The following is a 27,140-nucleotide window of genomic DNA, read 5'->3' on the forward strand; positions in this document are numbered from 1 at the left end:
ACACTTCTGTCCTTAGCCCTGAGCTCCTGGCCCGAGGCCCGTCTCCATCCCCAGGGATGTCAGACACCCAGTGTGAAATGCACTTCTGTCTCTATAGAGACCTGCACAGCCACATGCTGCCACACCCAAGCTTCTTCCCCATGTCCCACTCAACTGCCCTGGCGGGGTCCCTCCCCCGAGCAGGGCACATGGTCACAGAATGCATCCTCCCAAGGTTCCAGGGACAGCACCGCCACCTAGGCGTAAAGGGTGAGGTGTCACAGAGAATGGCACACGAGTGCACCCTTGTGGGTGACAGTCACACACCACCACAGCTCCAGGCCGTCTGCTGGTATAGCGCCGCCCCCCGCCCCATCACATCCGAATTTGACTAGAAAATCACCAAAAGGACGCATCGAATGTGATCCCTTCTGGGGGAGAGTCTTGTTCTGACCCAGCCCCAAGGGCAGGAGTGGTCAGACCTAGAACGTGGTCCTCCAGCCAGTGTCCCTGCCCTAGGTCCCCGCTCACCAGGAGGCTGAGCAGATGGTGACTTGGAGGTGTGCTGGGAAGGCACGAGCCCCTCACAGAGGGTGCTGAGGGGGCTGCAAACTTTGCCAGGCATCCAGCTGTCCCCTTGCCCTCCTGGCCTGCCCTGCTGTGTCCCTAGCCTGCCCCATGCCTGCTCCCTGGCTAACCTGTTCTGTCCTGTGGCTGAGCCCACCTTGGGCAGGTAAACGGCGCCTCGTTTCCTGTGATTCCAGGCCCAGCCAGGTAACCTGGTGCAGGTAGCTAGGAGCCTAGGCGGCACTGTTCCTTTGTCCCCTCAGCTCATCTTCACGCCCACGGCCACCGTCGCTACTGTGCAGCCTGAGCTCGGCACTGGCGCCCCCGCCCGGCCCCCCACCCCCGCCCAGGTGAGGACTCCACACTACGGGAGGGCCGGGGGTGGGCAGCTGCAGAGGGGGACTGAGGCCGGGGAGGGGCACCCGCCCTGGAGGAGCTCTGAGTCTTTGCTAAGGCTTGGGGAGGGGGGGGTTCTTCCAGGAAAGCAGGTGGGAGAGAGGGCTGCCCAGGACTCCCAGACTCAGGCGGCCTCGGGCCCTCTCGACTCTGTTCTGTTTCCTCTGACGTGGGTTAGGAGTCAGAAGACAGCATGCTGAGGCTTTCGCGCCTCCCACCCTTCCAAGATGACTTGTTTTGTTGTCACTGCTTCCTAACTGGGACCTTCCATCCAAGTCATGCCCGCTGGCACTGCTAGGATCCGGGCAAACAGCATGGGAGAGGGTGTGAGGGTGCATCCCAGGCCCCTGCCTTCCGCTGAGATGCCTGTGGACGTGAGGTTCCGTGGGTGGTGGAGAAGGGTGTTCTCCCACTAGCGTCTCCAACCCGGTCTACGAAAGGGCCTGGGCAGAGGGTTTGCAAGCAAGGCGTCCGGCACAGCCTCCATGTGTCCAGCAGAGGGCGCCAGGGACCGAGTTGAATAAGTGTGCTGGCCGCCTGGAAAAGGGCCGAGTTCACCTTAGGCTGAGGACAGGACGGTCCTTTGCCTGGTGGTGGCCCTGCTCATTTAACTTTCACCTGTGCCCCGGCCTTCTGCACCGCAGGAAGCCCCCTGCTCTGCCGTGTCTGGGAATTGTTTCTGGGTCGTGTGCCTCCAATCCTGGTGGTCTGGGGGAGGAGGGAGGGTGACAGAAGGGAGTCCCTGGCCTCCAGCCCCCGCCTGGGCAGTGGCGCCTTCTCCGAATCCAGTTCCTTCTGCTGATGGATCCAGTCACTAACACAACCTTGCTTGTGCTCTAACCCATTCTCATGTTCATCCTCTCTCTCTCTCTCTCTCTCTCTCTGTCTCATTTTCCAACCCACTGTCCTGTTGAGCCACTGCTGGGCCCACCCGAACTCCTCCGATCTCCCAGGCCTGTGTGGCTTTGTTTTTGCCCACATTGTCTGGACTCCCATGGACCCCTGTTTTCCAGGTGCAGAACCTGACCCTCCGAACACAGCAGACTCCAGCTGCAGCCAGCTCGGGCCCTACCCCCACTCAGCCTGTGCTGCCCAACTTGGCCCTGAAACCCTCGCCTGGGGGCAGCCAGCCCGTGCCTACCCCTTCACAGGGCAGAAACACTGCCCAGGGGTCCCCTGCAGGTGCCAAGCCTGGTGTCACGGACAGTGTGACAGAGCCGCTCAAGAAGGGAGATGGCAGCAGCAGCACCAGCAGCAGCAGCAGCGTGCCCGGGAGCACGGAGGGCCGGGCTGGACCGGGCCGGGCAGTGCCCGCTGTGGCCGCCCACCCCCTCATTGCACCAGGTAAGAGCTCCAGGAAGAAGGCATCCCAGAGCACAGGTCGGGGGAAGCTTTCTGACGTCCTATGGGCGTTGGTGTGCAGCGTCCGCCCTTCTCTCTCCCGGTCCGGAGGTATTCGCCAGCCCTTGATCCCACTTCATGCTTCTGCCTGACTAAGGAAGGGAAGCCACACCCCTTGGCATAAGCCAGTGCTCCCTTGCTATGATTCTTGGGTGCACACTCATGGCTCTGAGCCTGGAGTGCGTGGAGGCTGGCAGTAGACCATTCTGAAATTCCTATGGCTCAGGGAAAAGGACACAGGACGGGGCCAGCCAGAAGTAGGTGAGAGCCACTCTGGGAGGTTAGAAAGGGTGACCTTCATCTTCTCATTGTACTGCAGACATTCATCCTCCAATATGGTGATGCAGGGACCAGTGGGCCCCGGGCCCCGGGCCCCGCCCCTGGCCAGCTCTGGAGATGCAGGGACCTTTGGGCCCTGGGCCCCGCCCCCGGCCAGCTCTGGAGATGCAGGGACCTTTGGGCCCCAGGCCCTGCCCCCAGCCAGCTCTGGAGATGCAGGGACCTGTGAGCCCCAGGCCCCGCCCCCGGCCAGCTCTGGAGATGCAGGGACCTTTGGGCCCCGGGCCCTGCCCCCGGCCAGCTCTGGAGATGCAGGGACCTGTGAGCCCCGGGCCCCGCCCCCGGCCAGCTCTGGAGATGCAGGGACCTGTGAGCCCCGGGCCCCGCCCCCGGCCAGCTCTGGAGATGCAGGGACCTTTGGGCCCCAGGCCCCGCCCCCAGCCAGCTCTGCAGATGCAGGGACCTTTGGGCCCCGGGCCCCGGGCCCCGCCCCCGGCCAGCTCTGGTGATGCAGGGACCTGTGAGCCCCGGGCCCCGCCCCCGGCCAGCTCTGGTGATGCAGGGACCAGTGAGCCCCGGGCCCCGCCCCTGGCCAGCTCTGCAGATGCAGGGACCTTTGGGCCCCGGGCCCCGCCCCCGGCCAGCTCTGGAGATGCAGGGACCTGTGAGCCCCGGGCCCCGCCCCCGGCCAGCTCTGGTGATGCAGGGACCTGTGAGCCCCGGGCCCCGCCCCCGGCCAGCTCTGGAGATGCAGGGACCAGTGAGCCCCGGGCCCCTCCCCCGGCCAGCTCTGGAGATGCAGGGACCTTTGGGCCCTGGGCCCCGCCCCTGGCCAGCTCTGGAGATGCAGGGACCAGTGATCAGTGGTCCAGGACCACCTGCTGTGAGCTAGGCCTCAGTGAGAAGGCAGCCAGCTGGTAGGGTGTTATTGGTGCTGTGCTGCACTGTGCTGCGAGTGCTAGAGGAGCATGATGGAGCCCCTGGCCTGGGGGCCAGCAGAGCGTGGGAGGCAAGTTCTGTGTCGGGACCAATCAGTGTTCCTTGGCCAGCTTCCCTTCTCTGCCTGCAGAAATCCTCCCAGCACTGCCTATTATAGGAAACCTGTGATGGAAAAATCTGGCAAGAGCCCTAGAAGCCAGCCTTATCAGCCTGGAGAACACGAGCAAGCTGTCAGAGCACAGAACTAAGCATCACAGGGAGCCGAGGCTTTGCTCCCCAGGCGGCCGCCAACCCCGTGTCCGCAGCCAGGCTGTGTGCAGCCAGTCTAACCTGCACTCTTGCCCTTGAGAACCTGCTGCGTCCTTGTCCCTGGATTAAAACGAAGATGATCAAAATAGGGCTGCTTTCTCTCTTTTTAGGATTTATTGCTGCTGTGGTGCACTAAGTTAATCCTTGGCCTGCAGTGCCAGCATCCCATATGGGCGCCGGTTCTAGTCCCGGCTGCTCCATTTCCGATCCAGCTCTCTGCTGTGGCCTGGGAAAGCAGTGGAACATGGCCCAAGTGCTTGGGCCCCTGCACCCCCATGAGAAGCCAGGAGGAAGCACCTGGCTTCAGATAGGCGTGGCTCTGGCCATTGCGGCCATCTGAGAGTGAACCAACGGAAAGAAGACTTTTCTCTCTGTCTCTCCCTCTCACTGTCTGTAACTCTACCTCTCAAATAAATAAAATCCTTTTTTTTTTAATTTATTTACTTATTTAAAAGGCAGAGCAACAGAGAGGAAGAGACATAGACAGAGATCTTCTATCTGCTGGTTCACTCCTTAATGGCTAGACCAGGTTGAAGCCAGGAGCTTGGAACCCCATCCAGGTCTCCCATGTGGGTTCAGGGGCCTAAGCACTGGGGCTGTCTTCCTCTGCTTTCCTAGGGGCATTAGCAGGGAGTTAGATGGGAAGCAGAGCAGCTAGGACTCAAATTCACTCAGATAACAAGATGCCGGTGTGCAGGCAGCAGTTTTACTGTCTGTACCACCACGCCGGCCCCCGAATATTATCTCTTACCTAAAGGAGTGCACAGTCAGAAGGAAGGGGCAGATGTTTAAGCCAGTCCCATCAACGCCAGCATCTGAGGAGTAAGCACAGGGTGGACACAGAGGGTCAGAGGGATGGCACGTGTGTCTCACACAGACGGCCGGAGGAAAGCACAGGGAGAGCAAGCGGCACTGAGTTGGGGAAACTGAGCCGAGGCTCTCTGTTCGCCTTTTTGAGATTTCCAAAGCCACCCAGGGCTGAAGGTCAGCCGCCACCTTCCGGTGGCCCCTGCAGAGTGGAGGAAGGCGCCTCCCTGCCGAGGCTCCCTGCACTGTGGTTCTAGATGTTTCCCCAGAGACGGGGCTAGGCTTTCCTCTCGTGGATAAAGAAACCATTGACAGCAGTTTGGACTAGAGCTAGGGCGTAAGGCAGTGTTTCTCGAATGTTCTCATTCAGCCCACAAGCCTTGGAGAAACCCTGGGGCCTCAGGACTTCCCGAGAGCCTTGGGCCATGCAGCCTCTCTCCAAACCTCAGACAGACCCTGAAATCCTAAGGGCAGTTCTGGAGTGAGTGCGGGCTCCTCCTGAGGCTGTGTGGTAGCACTGAGGCCCCGGGCGGGCGCCAGCGCTAACCAACTCCACCTCGTACCAGCCGATGTGCTGGGTGGTCCTGTGCACACCACTTCCCCCACCTTCAAAAGAACTCTGTGTGCTAGGAACGTTTATCCATTTCACAGATGAGAAAACTGAGGCTCAGAGAAGTCTCCCAGGAACGCGCTCGAGGTCACCTAGTCGGAGTGGCAGAACTGGGGTCCAGCTCCGTGTCTGCCTGGGTCAGGGCTAGATGGCCAGGTCAGCTCTCACAGGCACTTCCCGGGCCTCCTTGGCCTTAGGGCTCTAAGAGCCTGGGGGGTGTCAGGCTGGTTGAGGCTTGTGGAGTGGACAGAGGCTGTCTGCTCTTGCACTGGGCAAAGATAAACACCAGTGAGGTCCAGGCCGTTGTGGCCTGAGGGTATGGCTGTCTTGCAGGGCAGAGACAAGCAGCTCCCAGAACATTCTGAGGGAGCAGCTGTGCCCTGCAGGGCTGCGAGGACGCTCTGCCCAGAGACACAGGTCAGCCGGCTTCATTGTCCCTGCCTCCCAGTCCCTCCTGCTCTTCCCTTCTCGCCAACCCCCCTTCCTTGCCCCCACTCTCACCCCCACCCCCACAAAGGAAAGGCAGCTGGGAGAGGTTTAGGAGGGGCAGATCCTCTCTGGGAGCAAGTCCTTACGCCCTGAGTAGGGGCAGCGGGGCGCTGGGCACCGCACCTGTCTTGGTCTGCGCAGCTCCCAGAGGTGACTTCCGGCCTCCTGCCCAGCCAACCCACTGGGAGACCTGGGATCTGGAGGCAGCATGCTTGAGCCTGTGCCAGCAAAAGGGGGAGAGAGAGAGAGAGAGGGAGAGAGAGAGAGAGAGAGTTTTGTTTGTTATTAGAGGCTTTAAAATGGGCAGGCTGCTGCCCCCAGGGAAAGTAACTAGGGGAGAGCTGTTGCAGTTGGGGGGGGCACAGAGCAGAGGGGAGCCTCTCCTGGGGGTGTTTCCTCCGGAGCAGCAAACCCTCCAGTCCCAGCTGGGGCCGCTCCCACTGACAGCTGTTTGGGGGCAAAACCCCTCCCGCAGTGGCCAGCTCCCTGCTGTTCCTGCTCTGTCACCTTGGCAACCAGTTTCTTTAGGCTCTGCAAATAGAAAAGGTCCCTTAAGCCCTGGAAGGGGGGAGGGGGAGGATGCAGGGGAGGGAGCAGGGCCTAGGAGGTTGGGCTTTGGTGGGGAAGGGGGAAGGTCTGGCGGTACCCTGCTCGCTTGGGGAGGACTGAATCACCGAGGGCAGCCAGGGGCCCAGGGCCTGACCTCAGGCCTCAGGGAGGCCAAGTCCCAAGGGAGCTGCCCCCATCTCGCCCCAGCTTTCCGTTCTAGACAGGAGGCCTGGTTCATGGAGTCCTCATTTTGGAGGATAAGGTTAGGACTTGGGGTGCATGCCGGGGCCCAGAGGTGAGGAGAAAGTGACTCATCAAGTTGGGGGGGGTGTGGCGTGGCACTGAGAGTTCCTTGGAAATCCTGGCCCTGTCCCACCAGTTATGCCCCCAGATGCTGGCGAGCACCCAGCCACATCATGGCTGCTGTGTGTCTTCCCAGAAGGGTTTGTATCCAAGAACAGTGGTGTCTGAGATGGGCCAGATCCTGTGCTGCGGGCCGACTCGGGATTCGTAGGTGCCAGATTTCCCTCTGAAAGCAGCCACCGAGCTGTGGGGTGGCCACACTTGCCAGCTTAGGAAACCCAGTAGAAACCCAAGCAGACAGGTGGGTACGTGACCCCGCTGAACTCAGCGCTGACGGGCAGAGCGTGGAGCCAGCCACGAAGGCCACCTCAGCTACCCACTGTACGAGCAAGCCGAGATCACCACAGGGCTACAGTGGAGGAGCTGTGTATTTCACCTAGCGTGTGCGTGTGTGCATGTGTGCATGTGTGCCTGAGAGCGTGCAAGCCGACTGTGCGCTGTGGACATTCCTTCTTTTCTGAAATCCTTCACCCCAAGCTTTTTTTTTTGACAGGCAGAGTGGACAGTGAGAGAGAGAGACAGAGAGAAAGGTCTTCCTTTCGCCGTTGGTTCACCCCCCAAGTGGCTACTATGGCAGGTGCATTGCGGCTGGCGCATTGTACCGATCCAAAGCCAGGAGCCAGGTGCTTCTCCTGGTCTCCCATGGGGTGCAGGGCCTAAGCACTTGGGCCATCCTCCACTGCCTTCCAGGGCCACAGCAGAGAGCTGGACTGGAAGAGGGGCAACCGGGACAGAATCCAGTGCCCCAACTGGGACTAGAACCTGGGTGCTGGCACCGCAGGCGGATGATTAGCCTAGTGAGCCACGGTGCCAGCCATCCAAGCTTCTCTTATACTGCTTCCCAGGCTGCTACCAGCTAATAATTAATGATAATAATAGTAATTAATAGTAATAATTCCCAGTAAACCACATTCCCCTGATGTCCTAAAGGCTTTACCTCCACTTCTTGTATCATCCTGACAACCATGATTCCATTTCACAAATGAAGAAGATACGTTAACTGCCATCCACAGTTTTTCTGCTTAATTATTCAGCTCAGTTCCCCAAATGCTGTTAGCATCTACTATGCTAAGCACCTCAGCTGCTACAGAGGTGAGCAAGGGTTTGCACTCTGCTAGGAGTTACAGCCCAGCAAGCATGCTCTTGTCTCCTCTTCCTTACTCCTCCCCTCTGGGACTTCCTTGTCATCTACCTGTGACCTCCCTGCCTTGTGGCATAACACACCCTGTCCCTTGTCCATCTCTCCAAGATGACCCAGAAAGTTCTTGGCAACCACAGCGGCTACCAGGCCTGCCGTGCTAAGTTGTGCTTGCAGGCGTGCTGTTCACTCAACTGTGGGCAGTCTCTGAGCGTTTGCCACGTGTGGGGCCCCACGCCTCATCTGTCACATGTCGCACATGAAGTCAGCTCTCCCTTCACCGTCTACACTGTGGGAATCACTTTGGAAATGACTCCCGGTTCCTACTTGTAAGATGGGAATGGTGTTCCCTGGCTTCTCCTTAGGAGGTGAAGCTGTTTCTCTAAGGCTGCACACCTCTACGTGGCAAAACCAAAATCCAAACCCAGAGCTGTTGCATTCGCAAACCTTTGCCTTTGGCCACTGAGGCTGTGCCACCAGAGGTGCGGGCACCAGTTTCTTTGTTACTGTCCCAAGCTACAGGGCGAGGGATCCTGCACATAGAGGGCACTGGATGGTTTTGCCAGGTGGCCAAGAGTAGGCCTAAGACATCCAGGCACGTCAAAGCCACCACAGAGTGGCCCTGCAACGACACTTCCCTTAGCTCTCCTTCCCCTCTCAAGTGCCTCCTGCCCCTAACCTCCAGGGAATGCATCATGGAAAATGTGCGTGGCTGCCTTTCCAAAAAGGGCTTCCTTGTCTATCCACATGCATGTGAGGCCCTGACCTGCGGCGTCCACCAGTCCTGGTTGCTCCCTAAAGCCCAATCACGTGACACCGCTGGAGATGAGCGGCCTCTCGATGGTGTGACCCTAATTCAGACCCCACCTAAAGTCCGGCCCCTCCTGTGCTGGCTTGGGCAGCACACATACTATCAAGCTGCATTCTCTTCTGGCTCCTCACCTGCAGACACCCTGGGCCTCCGCTGCGCAGGCTGCCGTGCAGGGCCCTGGCTGTACCACGGGACCTTCTGCTTCTGCCCCTCCCCACGAGAGGCGCGTTTTGTCACCTTCCTACCTCTGAATCCTGTTAAACACCCACTTCCTCTGGGAAGCCTTCCCTGCTCTGCTTCCAAACCCAACCACTGTTTCTTTGTTCTTGATATCCTGTGCTTATCTCCTAGCATAACATTGACCAAATTATGCCGAGGGTGTCTGTCTACCATCTGTCTCTTTCACTAGACTGTGATCCGTTCTATGAACTGGGTTTTAGCCAGCACCACGCATAGTACTCAGTCTAGAGTAGATGCTTAGTAAAAAATTTTAAAAGGATTTTATTTATTCATTTATTTATTTGAAAGGCAGAGTTAGAGAAAGAGAGAGAGAGAGATCTACCATCCACTGGTTCACTCTCCAAATGGCTGCCAGCCAGGGCTGGCCTGAGCCAGGCCAAAGCCAAGATCTTCTTCCAGGTCTTGTAGCATTCCAGATCTCTACAACATAAACTTTCATCACTTCTTTGACCCACACAGTCTCGACTGCTTGCTGCTCCCTGTACATTTCGTGCCTGGGCTCCTTCTGTCTGGGGTGCCACAGATCAACTCCGAGTCTCCCTTCGGGGACCCTTACAGCCGACAGGCAGAGGCTTACCCACTATTCCACCACACTGGCCCCAGGAAATGTTTGTTGAGTGTGTGAATGGTGGAAAGTATGAAAGTATATCTTCACTTAACTTTCTAAATCTTAAAGTGATATGCCCTTCCTCTCCCTAGGCACCCTCCCTCATACTCACAGGCCAAGTAATTCAAGTCAATTGTAGTGGACTCCTAGAAAACTAAGAGCATAAAGGTACCCTGTGACCTATGCTCGCAGCTCCCTTCTACCTGGGGCAAGAGTCGTAGCATTTCTGGGATGGTGAGGTATTTCCTACAAGCTGGAAGCCTTGAGAGCAATAGATCCGCTATTGATCCATCCTAGCAGTGGATGCAGGGCCCTGGGGCTGGGGAGGGAGTGCATCAGGGAGCCTTCAGTCAGCCCTCCTGCAGGGGACGAAGGGCAGGGAGACCTCATCCTCTTGTTGCTAACCAACAACTGTTTTGGAAACAGCCAAGTTGCTTCTTCAGATTCTAAGGAGGTGACTCAAGGTTAGAGCACCAGCCAGGAAGCTGCCTTGCCTGGAGTCTCTGAAGGAGGCCTTAATCCATAGCGGCCCTGGGCCCTGCCCTTCCCTGCTGTGTAACAGAAAGCGTTGATCAGATTCTCCGGAAGCTGCCACTGAGGTCCCATGGAACCAACCCATTCCCTTCATTTCTTAGAAGCAGCTGGGGAGCCAAATGAGTGCAGGGGAGAGATGAAGCTACGGGACCTTAGGAAGAAGTGAGAAGAAAGTTCTAGAGAGGTTTCTGTGCCTTGACATTTCACAAACTGACATGCCCCGTCCTGGCTCCACTGAGGAACGCCCTCCTCCACTACCCCGAGACTGTTTGGAGGGCCCGGGAGAGGCAGAGGCACCAATCGATCTGACAGCGGTTGGCAGCAGGTGTGGCCATGCACCTGCACACGTGGAGTGTTACGTAGGGCGGTGCGGAGAGTGAAACAGTACACACTCCTGCCAGCTAAAGCGTGTCCTTTAAATGAAGAGGAATAACAGTCAGATGCACATTTAACTCAGAAGGATCCAGCCTAGAGAGAAAGGCAGGACGTAGACACACAAAAGAATAAAAGCAGCCCCCTTTCACTTCGTCTAAGTCACTTCTGATTGTAAGCAGTGCCGTTATTTATTTTGCTAAATCTAAGAAAGAAGTTAAGCTGACTTAACCACCAGTTCAGCTGACTGTCCCCTGGCTGTAATAGCGCCCAGTTCCAAAGATGCTGCCGTGTGGGGAATAACCGGTGTTCGTGACTCACGGCAGTACGTCTGTAGGAGATGCTAAGTCACCAATGAATCAAAAAGAGCACGCCAGAACCCTGAGCAAAACCGGTAATGGAGGGTTAACGCACACCGAGAGAAAACAGGAACTGAACCCCGGCCAAAGGATTAAACTCGAAATCATCGAAGCGAAAGGAGGACATTCCTGAAAGTGGAAGCCCTGAACCTGAAGCCAAAAAGGCACACAGACACATGAGGTCGAGCAGAACAGCAGGGAGATCAGCAAGGCGGGGCTGACACCAGTGCGGGGAGGGGTGGTGGTGGTGAGCAGGGCTTGGCCAGGTGCAGGGTCTTCAGCAATCCAGAATGTTAGCGAGATCATCGCGGCCTGTGGGATGACCCCCATCTCACCCGTGGGACCAATGAATCCCCCGAGGGGAATCCCACTGCATGGTCGTCCATTCGTTGAGCAACACTGGTACCTTGGAGGGAACAAATGACAAAACTTGCTTCCTAAAGAAAACAAGTGATTTTCTGAAATAATGGTGAGATAGGGATCATCCCTACCCTCACCCTAAAGATGATGACACAGGAGCAGAGACGTCAAGTCCCTTCCCCAGGCCACACAGCCAGCAAGCGACAATACTAGGGTTCGGATTGAAGCATTGCGACCCCCAGGCCCCAGCTCTGCTGCTGGGAGCATTTCGCATCCAAGGGCAGGGAAGTGCAGGGCAGGGCAGCTTGGGACAAGGACAAGTCCTGTTGGCTGTAAGGGTCCCAGAAGGGAGACTCGGAGTTGATCTGTGGCACCCCAGACAGAAGGAGCCCAGGCACGAACTGTACAGAGCTCTGCAAGCAATCAAGACTGTGTAGGTCAAAGAAGCGATGAAAGTGAAAAGGGAGTTTATGCTGTAAAGAGATCTGGAATGCCAGCGGCTGTGGGCTGCGCTAAGCAAAGGAGAGGCCCTGAGCGTTCCTGGTCAGAGGTCCGATCTGTGCACTGCGTCTGTAGGATGGATTACAGCGAGAAGTTAGGGAGCCCAGACAGAAAGTTACCGCAGTACTTGGAGCAAGTGGATTATGTGGCCCCCAAACAATACTGCAATTGAATCATACTCTTTCCTTTTTATTAACCTCAAATGGTTAATGGGGTACATTCCCCAACATGTCTTGAGGTTTTGATCTATGGACTTTCTGTTCCCCTGGCTCTGCAGTGGCCAGAGGTTCTGCAGGGGCAGCTGCAGGCAGGAAAGATTGTGCAGCGCTGGCCTCATCCTCAGCTGACCTGCATGCCGCCGGACACGGTGACCTGCCTGAGGACAAGCGATGGCTGAGCTGAACGCCCTGCATCTTTACTGTATTCAGGATGCAAGCCAGAGGCTGAAGGGATGCCTAAAAATATATACGAATCCTCACCTCAGGGAGTCAACTGGGTTAGAAATGGAAGAACAAACCAGCAGCACATGACAGCAAATAAATTCCAGATCAGGACAGTTTGCCATGAGTAAAAGCATTTGCTAGCAGGCAGTGAAGTAGGCTCTGGGAAGAGAGATCCATGGTCATTTTTGACTGTGAGGACTCATGGGCTGGAAAAGGGGACTGATAAGAAAGTATCCCCCAGTGTGATGAACACTCACAAAACAGGTACACCCAGGAGACTTTGGGCAGCTAAGCGAAGACTGAAATAATGGTTGTAATTCTAGCTGGAAATGACTAAGCGTGGTGTGCTGTGCACGGTGTATCAGTGCCTCTCGTTTCATCCTCACAGTTTGGCCTCCTTTCATCTCTACAGCAGCTTTCTAGGCAGAAACTCTCTTTCTTTTCAGTGTTCAGTTTCCGGAAGCTGAGGCCCAGAGAGGTTAAATAGCAAGGACCTGGTTCCACCGTTTGTAGCAAAAAGAAAACAGTAGTGCAGCTCTAGTCTGCCTGATGCCGGGGCCTGGGGGCTGCTGTGTCTGCTGGCTCTGCCCGCAGGAGCCCAGCCTGAGCAGAGCCAGAAGGTGGACAGGGACCAGCCGCACAGCACTGGCGGGAAGCATCAGAGTCTGCAGGCACAGGGACAGCAAGTGAAAGCTGGGCGGGGGTGGGGGGAGTGGGGACACTCCCCAGTGTGTCCCACATAGCCAGAACGGTCCAAAGTGGCTTCTGGGGAGGTGGGCTTTGAGCTGGGTTTTGAGGAGCAGCCCAGAGAGCCCAGTGCTTCGGCAGGGGTGAAACGCAAGAAGAGAGCAGGCCCAGCTCGTGGTGCAAGAGGAAGGGGACGAGAGTTGACACAATGGGTTCGGGAGGTCGCTTTTAGTTTTTAATCTGGTTGTGGGAGGGGGAAAGCTGGGGCACAGCGGAGCAGGGGTCCCGCCGCGTTGTCTAACCCCGTCTTTCTCCTTTCAGCTTATGCCCAACTCCAGCCCCACCAGATCCTCCCACAGTCATCTTCCAAGCACCTCCAGCCCCAGTTTGTGACGCAGCAGCAGCAGCCGTCCCCGCCACAGCAGCCACAGCACAGCCAGCAAGCACGGCCTGTGCTCCAAGCCCAGGCCCAACCCCAGCTCGCCTCGGTCCCACCAAGCTTGGCCCTGCAGCCCAGCTCTGAAGCCCATGCTGTGCCGCTAGGGCCCGTGACCCCTACCCTGCCCCTCCAGTGCCCCACTGCCAACCTGCACAAGGCCGGCAGCAGTCAGCAATGCCACCCTCCCACAGCAGATGCCGGGCCTCAGAATGGACATCCTGAGGGCGTGTCACACACTCCTCAGCGCAGGTTCCAGCACGCGTCAGCTGTCATCCTGCAACTACAGCCCGCTTCACCAGTGGTGAGTAAGCAGGCCCAGGGGTCCAGGAGCAGACGGGGAGGCCCTGGTTCAGGCAGTCCCACAGCCCCTGTCCGCAGGAGTGCCTGGGCAGGCTGAGTGGGGGAAGTCATCCCTGGACATTCTAAGAAAGACGAGAAGTGCTCCCCTTTCCTGGACTTCCACCCAAGCTCCAAGGGCATCGAGGCAGTGTGTGGGAAGACCATCTCTCTCTGTCCCCACAGCCCCAGCAGTGTGCCCCTGATGCCTGGAAAGACGCGGCACCTGGGGAGAAGAGTGGGCCTGAGTCGCGGCCTGGCCTCTCCCCGCATCAGCAAGCCATTGTCACTGCCGTGCCTGGCGGCCTGCCTGTACCCAAGAGCCCTAACGTCCAGCAGTCCCCAGTTCACGGTAGGAAGCAGAGCGGGGCCCTGGGGAGAGGGGAGGAAGTCGGCCTTCCTTGCCAACCCCTGGCACGTTTTCTTGGGGTATCTAGAATGGGAGGGTCAGCCATTGCAAGCCCAAGGAAGCCAGAAGGAAGCCTGGAACGGATGGGAATGAGGTGAGCAGGGGTGAGCAGGGGTGAGCAGGGAGGACCCAAAGACGCACGAGTCAAAGAGCAGAGCAAGAACAGTAGAGATGATGGCAGAGGCGGACTCGGAGGCCCACGGTCATTGGCATCAGATGGGTATCCACTGGGCACTCGGGGAGTGGAGGCGGGCATGCGGTTGCTGTGATGCCCTGCCTCATTCACTGTCAGCGGGAGTCCTAGCCGTGGGAAATACAACAAGATGGCTCCCAAATCTCAAGGATAAGGGAATGCCCAGGGGAAGCCAGAAGAGGATTCAGAGCAAGTTCAGCTCACAGAAGGCACCTTTGATGGGACTGTGTTCCACCCTGGGATGCCAGGTCACCTGCCTGGGAGGGCCCGGTCCAGGGCCCGAGACTCTGCTGCCTCCCTCCACCCTGCTGGGAGAGTCACAGTGGTAGCCCCGCCTTCTGCAGCCACCCATTTGCCTTCCTTCCCCTCTCTGCCAGTGTGCACAGCGGTCCTGGCCCAGATCTCGGTGACATTCTGCGCCGTGGATGGCCGGCAGCTCTGGGGGGAGGAAGGGGGGGAGGAAGAGCCAAGACAGAAACAGTGTGGAAACTGAAGATGGAAAAATGCGTAGAAAATACTTTGGAAAATGGTAGGGCAACAAGGGTAGACAGGTCCGATAAAGAGGAGGGGGTGGGATCAAGAAAAAGGAAAGCAAACAAATATGGAGAAAATATGCTCGAAAAATTAAAGGACGGGCTGAAGGCCATCCGTGGCCTCTGCATGCTGGCAGTGACACGCGGGCCCAGCTTGGGAAGCAGCCTTCTGTGCTGGGCGCTGCCCTGGTTGTCAGAAAGTCGCTCTTGGGATTTCACCGAAACCTACTCTCCTGGAACTTGCCACCGCTGGTCGTGATTCTGTCCTTCCAGTTAGTTGTAGCAGTGTGTGCCTCAGAGTGCTTACACACAGTTAGGAGGTCTCTTGCTCACCCATTCAGAGAGGGAGGGAGAGGGGTAGAGGGAGAGAGAGACAGACAGACAGACAGACAGGCATCAAGCTAAAGATCCTCCAGTTTTCCTTTTTTACCAACATCCGTCAGGACCACCATCCTGGTCATGATTGGCTGTTCATTAATTCTCTCAAAGTGTGATCCCCAAATTAAGCAAACCGGTATCAAATATAAAAAGCCACTTGTCTTTATTGCCTATTTAAGGCATAGGCAGGACTGTTTCTGAAATCCCTCTGGTACAGCAGGAAGGAATTAGACTTTGTTGAACACCTACTATGTACTGGGCACCACCCTGAGACGTGGGCTCACTCGTAATGCCCCTGAGAGGCAAATGTTCTAGTGCCCACTCCTCAGAGGACAAAACAAAACCGCGAAGAGGCTCTGGGCCACCCCGTGTGAAAGGGCAGCACTTCCCCTCCCTTGCCCAAGCGCTGCCCCAGTGGCTCCACATCAACTCCTCTGACCCCATAGGGGTGACACCGGGTCGGGTGCTGTGTCATCTGAATTCCAGCGGCCTGGGTTCAGTTTGTTTTTGAGGTTTCCTTTTATATGAACTCTTATGCCAGGTCTCCTCAGTCTCAGATTTATGCTTAGAACCAAACTATAATTAATTATAATCTGTTAAATGTTATCTTCTGAATTTAGCCCAAAGTTCTAGCCCAGAAAATAGAATAACTAACAGTTACTGAGCCCTCTCTGCCAGGATTTACATACTTTTCCCCCCCATGTTTTAAATATCTTATTTATTTATTTGAGAGGCAGAGTTACAGACAGAGAGAGGGAGCAATAGAGAGAGAGGTCTGCCATCTGATTGTTCACTCCCCAAATGGCCGCAATGGCTGGGAGTCCCACCATTTAAAAAAAATTTTAGATTTATTCACTTGAAAGGCAGAGTTAGAGAGGGAGAGACCATCCGTTGGTGCACTCCCCAAGTGGCCACCCAGGTCTCCTACAAGCACTTGGGCCATCTCCCCTGCTTTCCCGGGAGCATCAGCAGGGAGTTGGATCAGAAGTGAAGTAGCCGGAACTCTTGGTACTCATTTGGAATGCCAGCATACCACGTGATGGCTTAACCGGCTGCACCAGAACTCCAGCCCCTTTTTATTCGCATCTTAAAGATAAGAAAGTGGTGAGGCAGGGATCTTCCATATCTGGATACTGTTCTCCGGACTCCTCTGCTTAACTCTGCCCTCTCCAACTTCCCTCCTCCACCGATTTGGTGACAGACGTTTCCTCCAGGACCCACGCGAGGACACACGTCGTGTCCACGCTGGTGGGGAGCAGCACTTAGGGTTGAAGTATCTGTCACCCAACAAGCCCTGAGTTGCTGCCAGCCGCCTGCCTCTCTCCATCGTGTCCGGGAGGCCATCAGCCCCTCTTTCTCTGAAATCAGTTGCGCTCCCAAGGGCCCAGCTCTTGGACCGGTCAGCGCCTGGCAGCAGAGGCCGCTGCAAAGGGCTCTGCGGCCCACCCTGCGCACGTGCAATCGCCCACCGCAGACAAAGCGCCGTGGACGCCAGGCGGTTCCCCAGGAAGCGGGGTCTGTCCCCTGCCTGCCTCCACGCACAGGGGCAAGGGACCACCCAAACTGAAATGTGGGGCGTCCCGGAAGGGCTCGAGGTACGCGCGTTGGAGGACGAAAAGCAAGAGCCGCGGCCGACAGCTGACGTTAGTCTACTGCCGGGAGGAAGTGGCGGGCCACGGCTGCATCCATCGCTTGGCCGGGTCTGCACCGTCCACAGCCGAGAAGGGTCGCTGAAACATCTTTCCCAAGTTATAAGAACACAGTTTCGTGAGCTGTGAAAAGTAGGTGAAATTCCAGCTGTCCACAAAGTTCCACTGGGCCACGGCCACACTCGCACACGTCCACACCGCGTGCGGCGGCTCAGCCGAGCGCCTGTGTGGCATGCAGAGGCCACAGCGCTTCCTGTCTGTCCCAATCTGGGCAACGCTGCCCGCTGCTCTTGTGAGTCTGGACCTTGAGGTGGGGGGGGAGCTTTCCCAGAAGGGCTGGGGAAAGCGAGGCAGGCAGAGGATGTGCACATTAATGAAAAAGGGGCTTGCAAAACAGTGGAGGGGAAAGAAAGGCATGGGAAAAAGAGAGAGAAATAAGCAGTCTGAGAGTATCAAGTAGTGTGGGGCAGGCATCTGGCCTCGAGTTTAAGGGACTGGTTAGGATGCCTGCATCCCGCCTAGCCGTGCTCGGGTTAGGTTCCCAGGTTAGGATGCCTGCATCCAGCCTAGCATGCCCGGGTTAGGATCCCAGGTTAGGATGCCTGCATCCAGCCTAGCATGCCTGGGTTAGGCTCCCAGGTTAAGGACACCTGCATCCCACCTAGCAGTGCCTGGGTTAGGTTCCCAGGTTAGGATGCCTGCGTCCAGCCTAGCATGCCCGGGTTAGGCTCCCAGGTTAGGATGCCTGCATCCAGCCTAGCAGTGCCTGGGTTAGGTTCCCAGGCTAGGACACCTTCGAGTGCCCGGGTTAGGTTCCCAGGTTAGGATGCCGCATAGCAGCGCCTGGCTTAGGTTTCCATCCCTGGCTCTTGGCTCCACCTTCCTTTAGTGTGGACCTTGGAAGGTGGCCCTGACAGCTAGCAGGTGCGTTCCTGCCACCCCCGTAGGCGACCCTGGATTGTCTTCCCAGCTCCTGCCTTTTGTGCATGCATTTGTGGAGCAGTCGAGAGCTGTCTCTCAAATAAATAAATGTCAAAAACATTTTTTAAAGTAATGTAAAGCCGGGAAACAAGAGGAAGGGGACGAGGCCTTGCAAAGGAAAAGGAGCGACAGAGAAGGAAGTTGGGACGGTAGAAAAGTCCAGAGAACAGGGACGCTGGGAAAGGAGAGGTCAAGAAGGGCCAGCGAGCCCTGTGTGCCAGCCGGCCCCGTGTGCGTGCAGCCCCGCGCAGCACGCCCTGGCGTCCACAGCCCAGCGCGCTCCCTGACGAGCCCTGAGCCCGGTGCGTTCCGGGACGAGCGCTGATGCTTCCCGGGCTCGGGCTGCGTTTTGCGGGCAGCAACTTCCTCGGGTAACCTTCGCGGCGGGCCGCGGGGCCGACCAGCTGTCTGGAGCTGTGGCCGGAGCCCTTAGTCCCTGGTGGGGAGAATTACGGTGAACAGCCAGGGAGGCTGCGTGCGCACAGCACAGGCCGTGCCGCACCTCGGCCCTTCATGCCTGGTGGTCTCTATCACCATTACCCCCCACCCAGGCCCTACACACTCGACGGTCGTAGCGGGACTCGCAGGCCGCCCCGCCACTGGGGCGCTTCGCAGACCGGTCACGGCGGCCGTGCTCGCGGCCCACCGCCTGCCTCCCTGAAACCGAAACTCCGGCTGTCGCGCCCCGGGCCCGGCAGAGCCCCGGCGACGGCGCGGGCGGGGCTCGGCGGCACAAAGGAAGCGCGCGGACCCGCGTCCACGCCGGCCCCGCCCCGCGCCCTGGCCCCGCCCCGCGCGCCAGCCCCGCCCCGCGCGCCGGCCCCGCCCCCGGCGGAGGCGGCCGCGGGAGCCGTCCCGGACGCGTCGCATTGTCTCCGCGGCGGCTGCAGCCCTCGAGCGCCCGCCGCGCGCGCGCAATCCCAGCCGCCGCCCGCGCCCCCGCCCCGGCCTCGCGTCCCCGCCGCCCTTTGTTGACGCCGGCCCGGCCGGTGCGTTCGGATGCGCCGCGGCAGCCCCTGGCCCCGGCTCGGAGGCTCCCGGCGGAGAGGAGGCGGCCCGCCCGGGCCCGGGACCCCGCGCGAGGCGGCGCCCGGCCGAGGGGCTGCGTAGGCCCCGCCCGGCCAGGCCCAGCCGGGCCCTGGACAGGTCAGTGTCGGGGCGGGGGAGGGTTCTCGGCAGGAGGGCATCGGGGCCCGCGCTGGGCGTCGGGCACCGCCCTCCCGTGCCACTCGCGGCCGGGCCTACTCGGCCACCAGGCCGTGCCAGCCGCGCCGCTCGCCCTCCCGGCGCCTGGGAGGTGCCCGCGCGTCGCCGGCTTCGCCTGCGGGGCCGCGCGAGGCGCCGGCTGCCCCTTTGCGCGCCAGAGCTTCCGCGTGTCCCAGGCCCGCACACCCCCGCCTCGCACGTCGCGGCCTCCGGGGAGAGCGACTTCCCGGGCCCCCCGGCTGGGGAGGGCGGGCTGGGCTTCGCTGCGGGGTCTGGTGCTTCGTCTCGCCGCGTCTCCAGGGTTTTTATTGGCTGGAGAAGGACAAGCCTTGCCTTGCCGTCCGCTTCCATGTTCATTTGCTGTGTGCCACTTGTCGTCGTCGGTTCTCTCCGTTAACCTCGGCGCCCACCGAGGTCAGGCTGCAGACCGGCGGGGCAGCTGCCGTGTCCCCCGGGGGCGGCCGGACGCCGGTTGGTGCCAGCGCCACCCCAGCCCAGCCCCGCTGCACAGGCGGAGCGGATTTGGCTAACTTGCTTTCACTTCTGGTCAACTTTCCTTTGCTTCGGACTTCGCACCTAGTGGGTGACAGCTCTACCCCCAGACACTGCCCAACGCCTCATCCTTATCCCTCTTCCCCATTAGCATTGCGGGCCCCAAGGATCCCCTGGTGGGAAAGCCACCGACCTACATCCACTCCGTGGCCCCAATTTTTCTAGGACAGCTCCAGTTCAAGCTGTCCCATCCCATTGTCTAACAGCCTGCGGGTCTGGATTAGTAGTTTGGAAGAGTGTCACTTTCGCTGTACCAGACCCTGATGTCCTGGCCTTTCCCAGCCATTTGGCTCTGGGGCATAACTGGGTAATCCAATTAGCACTCACCTAGGAGCTTTCCTTCCCCTCCTGAGTCAACCCAAATGTTGTCACTGCCGGGATTTCTAGGTCAGCATGAATGTTACAGGCTAATGAGGAAGTTCCACCTCCCGCCCCCTCCCCACCCCAGCCTTCCATTCTGGCACAGGTCAGGAGATTGGGGTTCAAGCTTGGGTCGGAAGGGATGTAGGGATTCCCATCGTTTTGACTCTAGAACACATAAAGAAAGGGTCTTGCTGGCTTAGGTTTTAGAAGGGAAGCAAAGTAGTTTTGGTTTCATTGTGTCAGACGAGCAGGGCTTGCTTAGGCTCCTGCCTGCTGTGCCATGCTGCCCCAGGCACTGGAGAGAACACACAGGTGATCTTAGCACACAGCCCACACCCAGCACGGGCATCTGTGCTGGGGGAGATGGGGGGGGTGTTCACACTTTTGAGTCAGCACCTAAGTCACAGCCCCTGCCAGGGAACCAGAGCTTCTGGGCCTGGCGCGATCACAAGGGCGGGCTTGTTTCGCAGAGGGTCTGGCAGCTGGGGAGTGGTGCTCTTTGGGAACCTGCCCCTTCCAGGCCCTCTGGGTCACGTGAGGCCTGCCTCTCAGCCCACCCGAAGTCTGTTTCCAGGCCTGACCATGCCCCCTGGGAAGAATAGATGCCTGTTTGCTCTCCAGCCTTGGTCCTGAGAAAGTGGGTCGTTCCTCGGTCCGCTTTTCTGCGTCCCGGGCTGGCTTCTCCGCTGTCCTGCCGCGTTGTCGGGAGCAGTCTCTCCGCCGGCCCCGGGCCCTGCGGGGCCTGGCCCGTGTGTGTGGGTGTTAGATCACACCCCTCCCAGTCCTGTCTGCCTCTCTTCCAGGTCTCGGCTTAATTTTTAATTTTCCTTTGTGGAGCCCAAGTAAAGAGGAAACCCCAGCGCCTCTCCTCTTCCCCAGTGACGGCTCCGGCCATTGTCTGGGCTCGCTGAGCCCGGCTGCGGAGGATTCCTCTGAGGAGGGTGGTGTTTCGCTGCTCCAGACGGAGACTCTGCCAGTCCCGGCTGACGGCCCCTGAGATTCCTCTTCCTGCCACCGGGACCCCTTCCCCCAGCTGTGACCCTGCTGCTGTTACTCGCTCTGGCTCAGCCCCAGAATCCACTCCTTTTCAGACCACATCCTTTTTCCTGCCTTACTCATTTCCTGTCTCAGATACTTTGGATCCCTTGGTTCTGATCTTCCAGAGGGAAAGGGAGTGGCGAGATGATGGTGTAAAACCAGCTGGTCTCCCCCAGGTCGTGGTCGTGCCCTTCCTCGGTGGTCTCATGTAAGGACGCACACAGATAACTAGGAGCTTCTCCCCGTGTGCTGGGGTCCGTCTGTCCTGGGACGTGGCTGCCTGGGACTCCTCCTCTCTGGCCATGGGCCTCACTCCCGCAACCATTTGCCTAATAAAGATCACCCTCCTCCCGGCAGAGTCCACTTTGATCTGGTATTGGGACAGCAGCCAAAACAAAACGAAAAACTAGGCTCTAGGATGGTGGTTCCAGCGCTGGTGCTGCCGCCGCGTGTTTGGTAATTACCAAGTATGAGCTGACCGTGGGTTTGTTCCCGCTTCTTGAGTCATTCTGAGTTTACGGTCCAAGTTCTCTTCAGCTGTTCCATATTTAATCTTCCGACGTTTGGTCCCACCCACATAAAGATTCCCTTCTGAACAGAGACCACGTGGAGAGATGAGAGTAAGCAGTCTTCCTAAGTGGTGCTTTCTCTTTTATTTCCTTTGTTTTGTGCCAATTTGCAACTGGAAGAAGAGGATGTTTTTCTGTGGTCAGGAGGAATCTCACAGAAGGGGATGTAGAGGGACTTTGTACACCCTTGGGAGACTGTCTCACAGTGAGGTCCTGTGCCGGAGCCTGCCCGCCCTGACTGCCTTATGCAACCTGCTGTGACGGGGCCTCCGTGCTGACCACAGGCGGCTCTTTCCGGGGATCGCACACCTTCCTGGGGAGCGCAGAGCTGCATTAAGGGTCTCAGCATATAGGAACCTGTGCTTGAACGTCTTTATGGCCTGGTTTATTTTTTTAAAAAAGTTTATTTATTACTTTGAAAGGCAGAGTTAGAGAAGGAGAGACACAGAGCGATCTTGGATCCACTGGTTCACTCTCCCATATGGCTGCAATGGCCAGGACTGAAGCCAGGAACTTCATCCAGGTCTTCCTCATGGCTGGGGCCCAAACACTTGAGCCACCTTCCACTGCTTTTCTTAGGCCATTAGCAGGGAGCTGGATCAGAAGTGGAGCAGCCGGGACTCAAACCAATACCCGTGTGGGATGCCCGCATCACAGGTGGCAGATTTACCTGCTATGCCACAATACTGGCGCCATATGGCATGGTTTAAACTACAACATGACTCACTAGTTAAAAGGACTTTGAATAAGTGTAAGATAGTTTGTTTTAAGTTTTATTTATCTATTTTAAAGATTTATTTTTTATTTATTTGAAAGGCAGAGGAACATGGTGGGGAGAGACAGAGAGAGAGGGAAAGAGAAAGGGAGGTGCACTCCCCAAATGGCCAGGCTGAAGCCAGGAGCCTGGAGCTTTTTCCAGGTTTCCCATGTGGATACAAGGGCCCAGGTACCTGAACCATCTTTTGCTGCTTTCCCAGGCCATTAGCAGGGAGCTGGATGGGAAATGGAGCTGCTGCTCGGTCTCAAACAGGCGTCCACGTGGGGTACCAGCATCACAGGCAGCAGCCTGCTAAGCCACAGTGGAGGCCCTTTATTTATTTGAGAGCCAGATAGAGAGTGTTCCCATCTACTTGTTCACTCCCCAAATGCCTGCAACAACCAGAACTGGCCTGGACCAAAACTGGGACTGGAAACAAGCCGGATCCCCTGGGCCAGTGCTGTGGCATATCAGCTAAACCGCTGTCTGCAGTGTCGGCATCCCATATGGGTGCCAGTTCGAGTCCTGACTGCTCCACTTCCAATCCAGCTCTCTGCTAATGCACTTGGGAAAGCAGTAGAAGGTGGCCCAAGTCCTTGGGCACCTGCACCCACGTGGGAGACCTAGAAGAAGCTCCAGGCTCCTGGCTTCAGATCGGCCCAGCTCTGGCCATTGTGGCCATTTGGGGAGTGAACCAGCAGATGAAGAGCTCTCTCTCTGCTTCTGCCTCTCAGTAACTCTGCCTTTCAAATAAATCAATCAATCTTTTTTAAAAAAAAATTTAGAAATCTGAATCTCCCATGGGAGTGACAGAAACCCAATGACTTGAGGCATTAACGTTGCCTGTTGGGGTCTGCATTAGCAGGAGGCCGGAGTCAGCAGCCTGAGCCAGGAACAAACCCAGATACTCTGATGTGGGACATGGGTGTCCTGACTGCTTTCCTTCTTCTTCTTTTTTTTTTTTTTTTTTTTTTAATTTATTTGACAGGTAGAGTTATAGACAGTGAGAGAGAGGCAGAGAGAAAAGTCTTCCTTCCATTGGTTCACTCCCCAAATGGATGGCGCTGTGCCGATCCGAAGCCAGGAGCCAGGTGCTTCCTCCTGGTCTCCCATGTGGGTGCAGGGCCCAAGCACTTGGGCCATCCTCCACTGCACTCCTGGGCCACAGCAGAGAGCTGGACTGGAAGAGCAGCAACTGGGACTAGAACCGGCACCCATATGGGGTGCCAGCGCCGCAGGCAGAGGATTAACCTAGTGCACCATGGCGCCGGCCCCCTGACTGCTTTCTTAACCACTAAGCCAAATGCCTTCCCGTGAGATAACTATAATTATTCACAACTAAGATGGATCTGGGTTTATTTTATGCATTACTTTATTTAAATTTTAAATTTTTAATTTCTAGCCACATCAGGACACTGATTTGATATTTGTAAAGACATTCAGAAACACTATGTTTAATTCTACTTTATATCATGGGCATTTGTGAATTTGCTAGGAAAATAACCTCATGCTTGTCAACCACAGCATTCTTACAAATTCTAGAGTTTTTCCCTCATTGGTAACAGAAGTAGAATGCAATTGGGCTATGTTAGAGTCATTCCAGAGTTGTACAGTTAAGAATAATTAGTTCTGGAGCTGGCACTGTGGCATAGCAGATAAAGCAGCCACCTGTGATGCCAGCATCCCATATGGGCACTGGTTCGAGTCCTGGCTACTCCACTTTCAGTCAAACTCCTTACCAATGGCTTGGGAAAAGCAACAGAAAATGGCCCAACTGTTTGGGGTCGTGCTACTCACATAGGAGACCTGGATGAAACTCCTGCCTTGTGCCTTCAGCCTGGCTTAGCCTTGGCCTTTGCAGCCATTTACAGGGTAAACCAGTGGGTAGAAAACCTCTCTATAACTATGACTTTCAAAATAAATAAATAATATTTTAAGTTTTTAGTTTTGAAGAAAAGAGCATAATCAGAGCACAGCATATCATTTAAAGAATAGACAAAAATAAGCCAGTCCCAGAAAGACAAATATCATGTTTTCCCTGATATGTGGTAGTTAATATAGAATGCAAAAAAAAAATCTAAGAGTGAAACTGACATCTTATGATTTGCTTACTGGTTTTAGCCCTTGTCTATACCCCTGTGGAATACTGGTCTTTCTACTTTTTAGTTGTTGAACTTTATGGCTAGTGGTGCATTAAGCATGTGATTATACAGTAAATTGAAAGTATGTTACTGTAAAAATTAAAGGAACAATAGAAGGAAAGAAGGAGGGGGATTGAGGAAGGGAAGAAAGTATAGTTATCTTAGAATTGCACCAAAAAATACATGAAATCTCTATGTTAATAAATTTTTTAAAAAAGGGGGAAGAAAAAAGAATAGTTACTGGGGTCCTTGAAGACCATCCAGGCTGGCAGAGTAAACGTCTTTGTTCTCTCCCTCCCCTTCCCAGTTATGTGTAGTTGGTGAGAAAGGACGGGCTTTCCTGTGCTTTGTTTCCGAGAGGTATTTTAGTTCCATAAGTCCAGAAGAAAGGAGCCTGCCTTCTACATCTGCTAAAGAGATGGCTGCCGGCAGCCCGGATGCCAGAGAGCCAGGGTGATCCAGGGGTTGCAGAGCCCCAGTTCCCTATTGTGACTTTCCTTTTTCCTTTTCAAAGATTATTTATTTATTTGAAAGGCATAGTAACAGAGAAAGAAAGGCAGGGCAGGGGTGAGGGGAGACATCTTTCATCTGCAGGTTCACTCCCCAAATGTCTACAACAGTCAGGGCCGGGCTGGGCTGGAGCCAGGAGCCTGGAACTCCATCCTGGTCTCCCACGTGGGTGGCAGGGCACCGAGTACTTGGGCCATCTTCTGCTGCCGCCCCAAGCGCATGAGCAGGGAGCTGGATCAGAAGCAGAGCAGCTAGGACTGGATCAAGCAGCAGCTCAACCCGCTGCACCACAAAGCCAGCCCCGTTACGACTTTCTTTAAAGCATAAGCAAACGTCTGCTTCATGTATGCTTTTCTTCTTGGCAATGAAATGTATTATTTCTGTTAAGAAGAGGTGGCATTCTTGCCCTTTCAAAGCCAGCTCTTTAGGAGATGTGGAGGACCACTCCTGATAGTGAACACTGAAACTGTTGGCAAGAAATGGAAGTTCATGACTGCTGCGAGCTATTTTTAAAATTCTACTTGCATGGCTCTTACGACACAAAGGCTGTATAATTATCCCTCGTCACTGATATCTTTAGAATATTCAAAACCATACATATGTGGCCTGCAGCCACACAGCTATATTAAGACATTTTTGTAGAAAACAAATGACACTTTAAAAGAAAACAGTCAATATGAAACAAACACATTTTTTAAAGTATTTTGATTAAATCTATATTTCTAGGCTTCCCATGATCATTATCTGTTCTGTGCGTTGACAGTGGCAGAGGAGGGTGATTGAAAACTTAGTGGTTACCAGAAGATGATAATGTTTTCCAAGAGCAGAAGTTAGCAGTAGGATTGATTTCCAAAATTACTGTTAATTATGTATTGCATTATACAAGGGCACTTCAGCACGTGCATGGAAAAATGAAATTAAAGTATGAGATTTTTGATGCAGAACAGTTCTTTCTCATAATATGTGGGAACAGTTGTGCTTGGATTTCATAATTGTTTCTGTAGCAAAATAAGCTCACATTTTAAAAAGTTTTCATTTATTTTATTACTGGAAAGGCAGAGGGAGATGCACTGCGCAAATGCGCACAACAGCCAGAGCTGGGCCAGGGCACACCCAGGAGCCTGGAAGTCTCTGGATCTCCCACAAGAGTGGCAGCCATCAACTGTTGTCTCCCAGGGTGTGCATTAGCAAGAAGCTGGAATCAGGAGTGGAGCCGGGACTTAAACTCAGACGTTGCAGTTTGCAGTGCAGCCGACTGAAGCTGTGCCAAATGTCTGCCCCTAAACTCAAACTTTAATTCCATTTTTCCATGAACTTTTTGAAGTACCCCATATAGTCAAGAAAAGTGAGGCTTAGCACTCCTCCTACACTCTCCTCCCACCCCTACGTATATGAGAATATTAGTGGTCCTGCAGTTAGTAACCAAAAATTAGTTACCAAGTTAGGGAAAGTGGTTACGTGCCCTTGTTACCAGCCTGAAAATAGTGAGATGGCTGCCTACAGGTTTCTAGATTTCTTTTGTAAACCCATAGAAATCTTTGTTCCTTGCGATTGTCTTCAGCCTTTTATATGGATTCTCTTTCATAGGCCAAGGCATCGCAGGCTTCTTCAATTTACTGTTTTCCGGATGTAGCAGTTCTTCTGTTTGTCTCAAAGTTAACCTCTGGTTTCTGAGGTTCTTCTGCACTGTCTGCACAGTGCTCTGGGACTCTGAACTGTGTGGAGAGGAGTCTGGTGTTCTCTCTTCCTGTTCTGTGGATTAGTGGCCGTTGGTCTGCCCCGAAGGGCACAAGCAATTGTTCTGTTCTGTCATCATCAGAGTGGAGGTAATGGGGGGTGGAGTCTGGCCTCGCAGCTGAGCGGTTGGTTAGGAGTGGCCAGCCCCCCATCAGAGTACCTGGCTTCTGACTCCGGCCTCCTGCTAGTGCAGACCCTGGGAGGCTCAAGCAGTTAGGTCTTGCCACCCACTAGGAGGCCTGGATCGAGCTCCCAGCTCCCTGCTTGGGCCCGGCCTAGTTGTGGCCATTGCAGGTATTTGGGTGTGAACCAGCAGAAGGGAGCTCTCCCTCTCTCTCATCTCTCAATAAATAAATAAAAATTAAGAAGAAGAGGGAGAAACATGAAGCCTGACTTCAGGAACGTCAGGACGAGAAGCCCGAGTAGATCGGACGTCTGTGGAACATGAGTGTTGCCTCAGTTCGGGCCAAGGAAAGACCAGCTCTGCTGCCAGTGTGCAAAAGGCCAGGCTTGGGGAGAGAGGGATTCGGATGGTTCCCTGCTTCTCTGAGGTCTCGCTGACGTGGGTGCTCCTGTGGCCAGGCCAGGCCTGTCCCGCTGAGTGATACC

General features: G+C 55.8%; 1 protein-coding gene across 8 annotated transcripts in view; it reads left to right on the plus strand.

Moving 5' to 3' along the window:
* PHC2 (polyhomeotic homolog 2) overlaps positions 1-27,140 on the plus strand; it is a 117,985-nt gene that overhangs the window by 73,204 nt on the left and 17,641 nt on the right. For 3 of the 8 annotated variants that reach the window (XM_070078788.1, XM_017350218.3, XM_070078789.1), the window contains exons 6-9: positions 744-896; positions 1,956-2,286; positions 13,062-13,480; positions 13,702-13,867. In XM_070078788.1, the coding sequence (XP_069934889.1) occupies positions 744-896; positions 1,956-2,286; positions 13,062-13,480; positions 13,702-13,867 (1,069 nt within the window). Of the gene's footprint in view, positions 1-743; positions 897-1,955; positions 2,287-13,061; positions 13,481-13,701; positions 13,868-18,493; positions 18,805-27,140 lie in introns of those variants that run through there. The other 5 variants (XM_070078790.1, XM_008273724.4, XM_070078791.1 and 2 more) reach the window with 3 other exon arrangements.

The sequence above is a fragment of the Oryctolagus cuniculus genome, chromosome 7, assembly GCF_964237555.1.
Source record: "Oryctolagus cuniculus chromosome 7, mOryCun1.1, whole genome shotgun sequence".
NCBI classification, from domain to species: Eukaryota; Metazoa; Chordata; class Mammalia; order Lagomorpha; family Leporidae; genus Oryctolagus; species Oryctolagus cuniculus.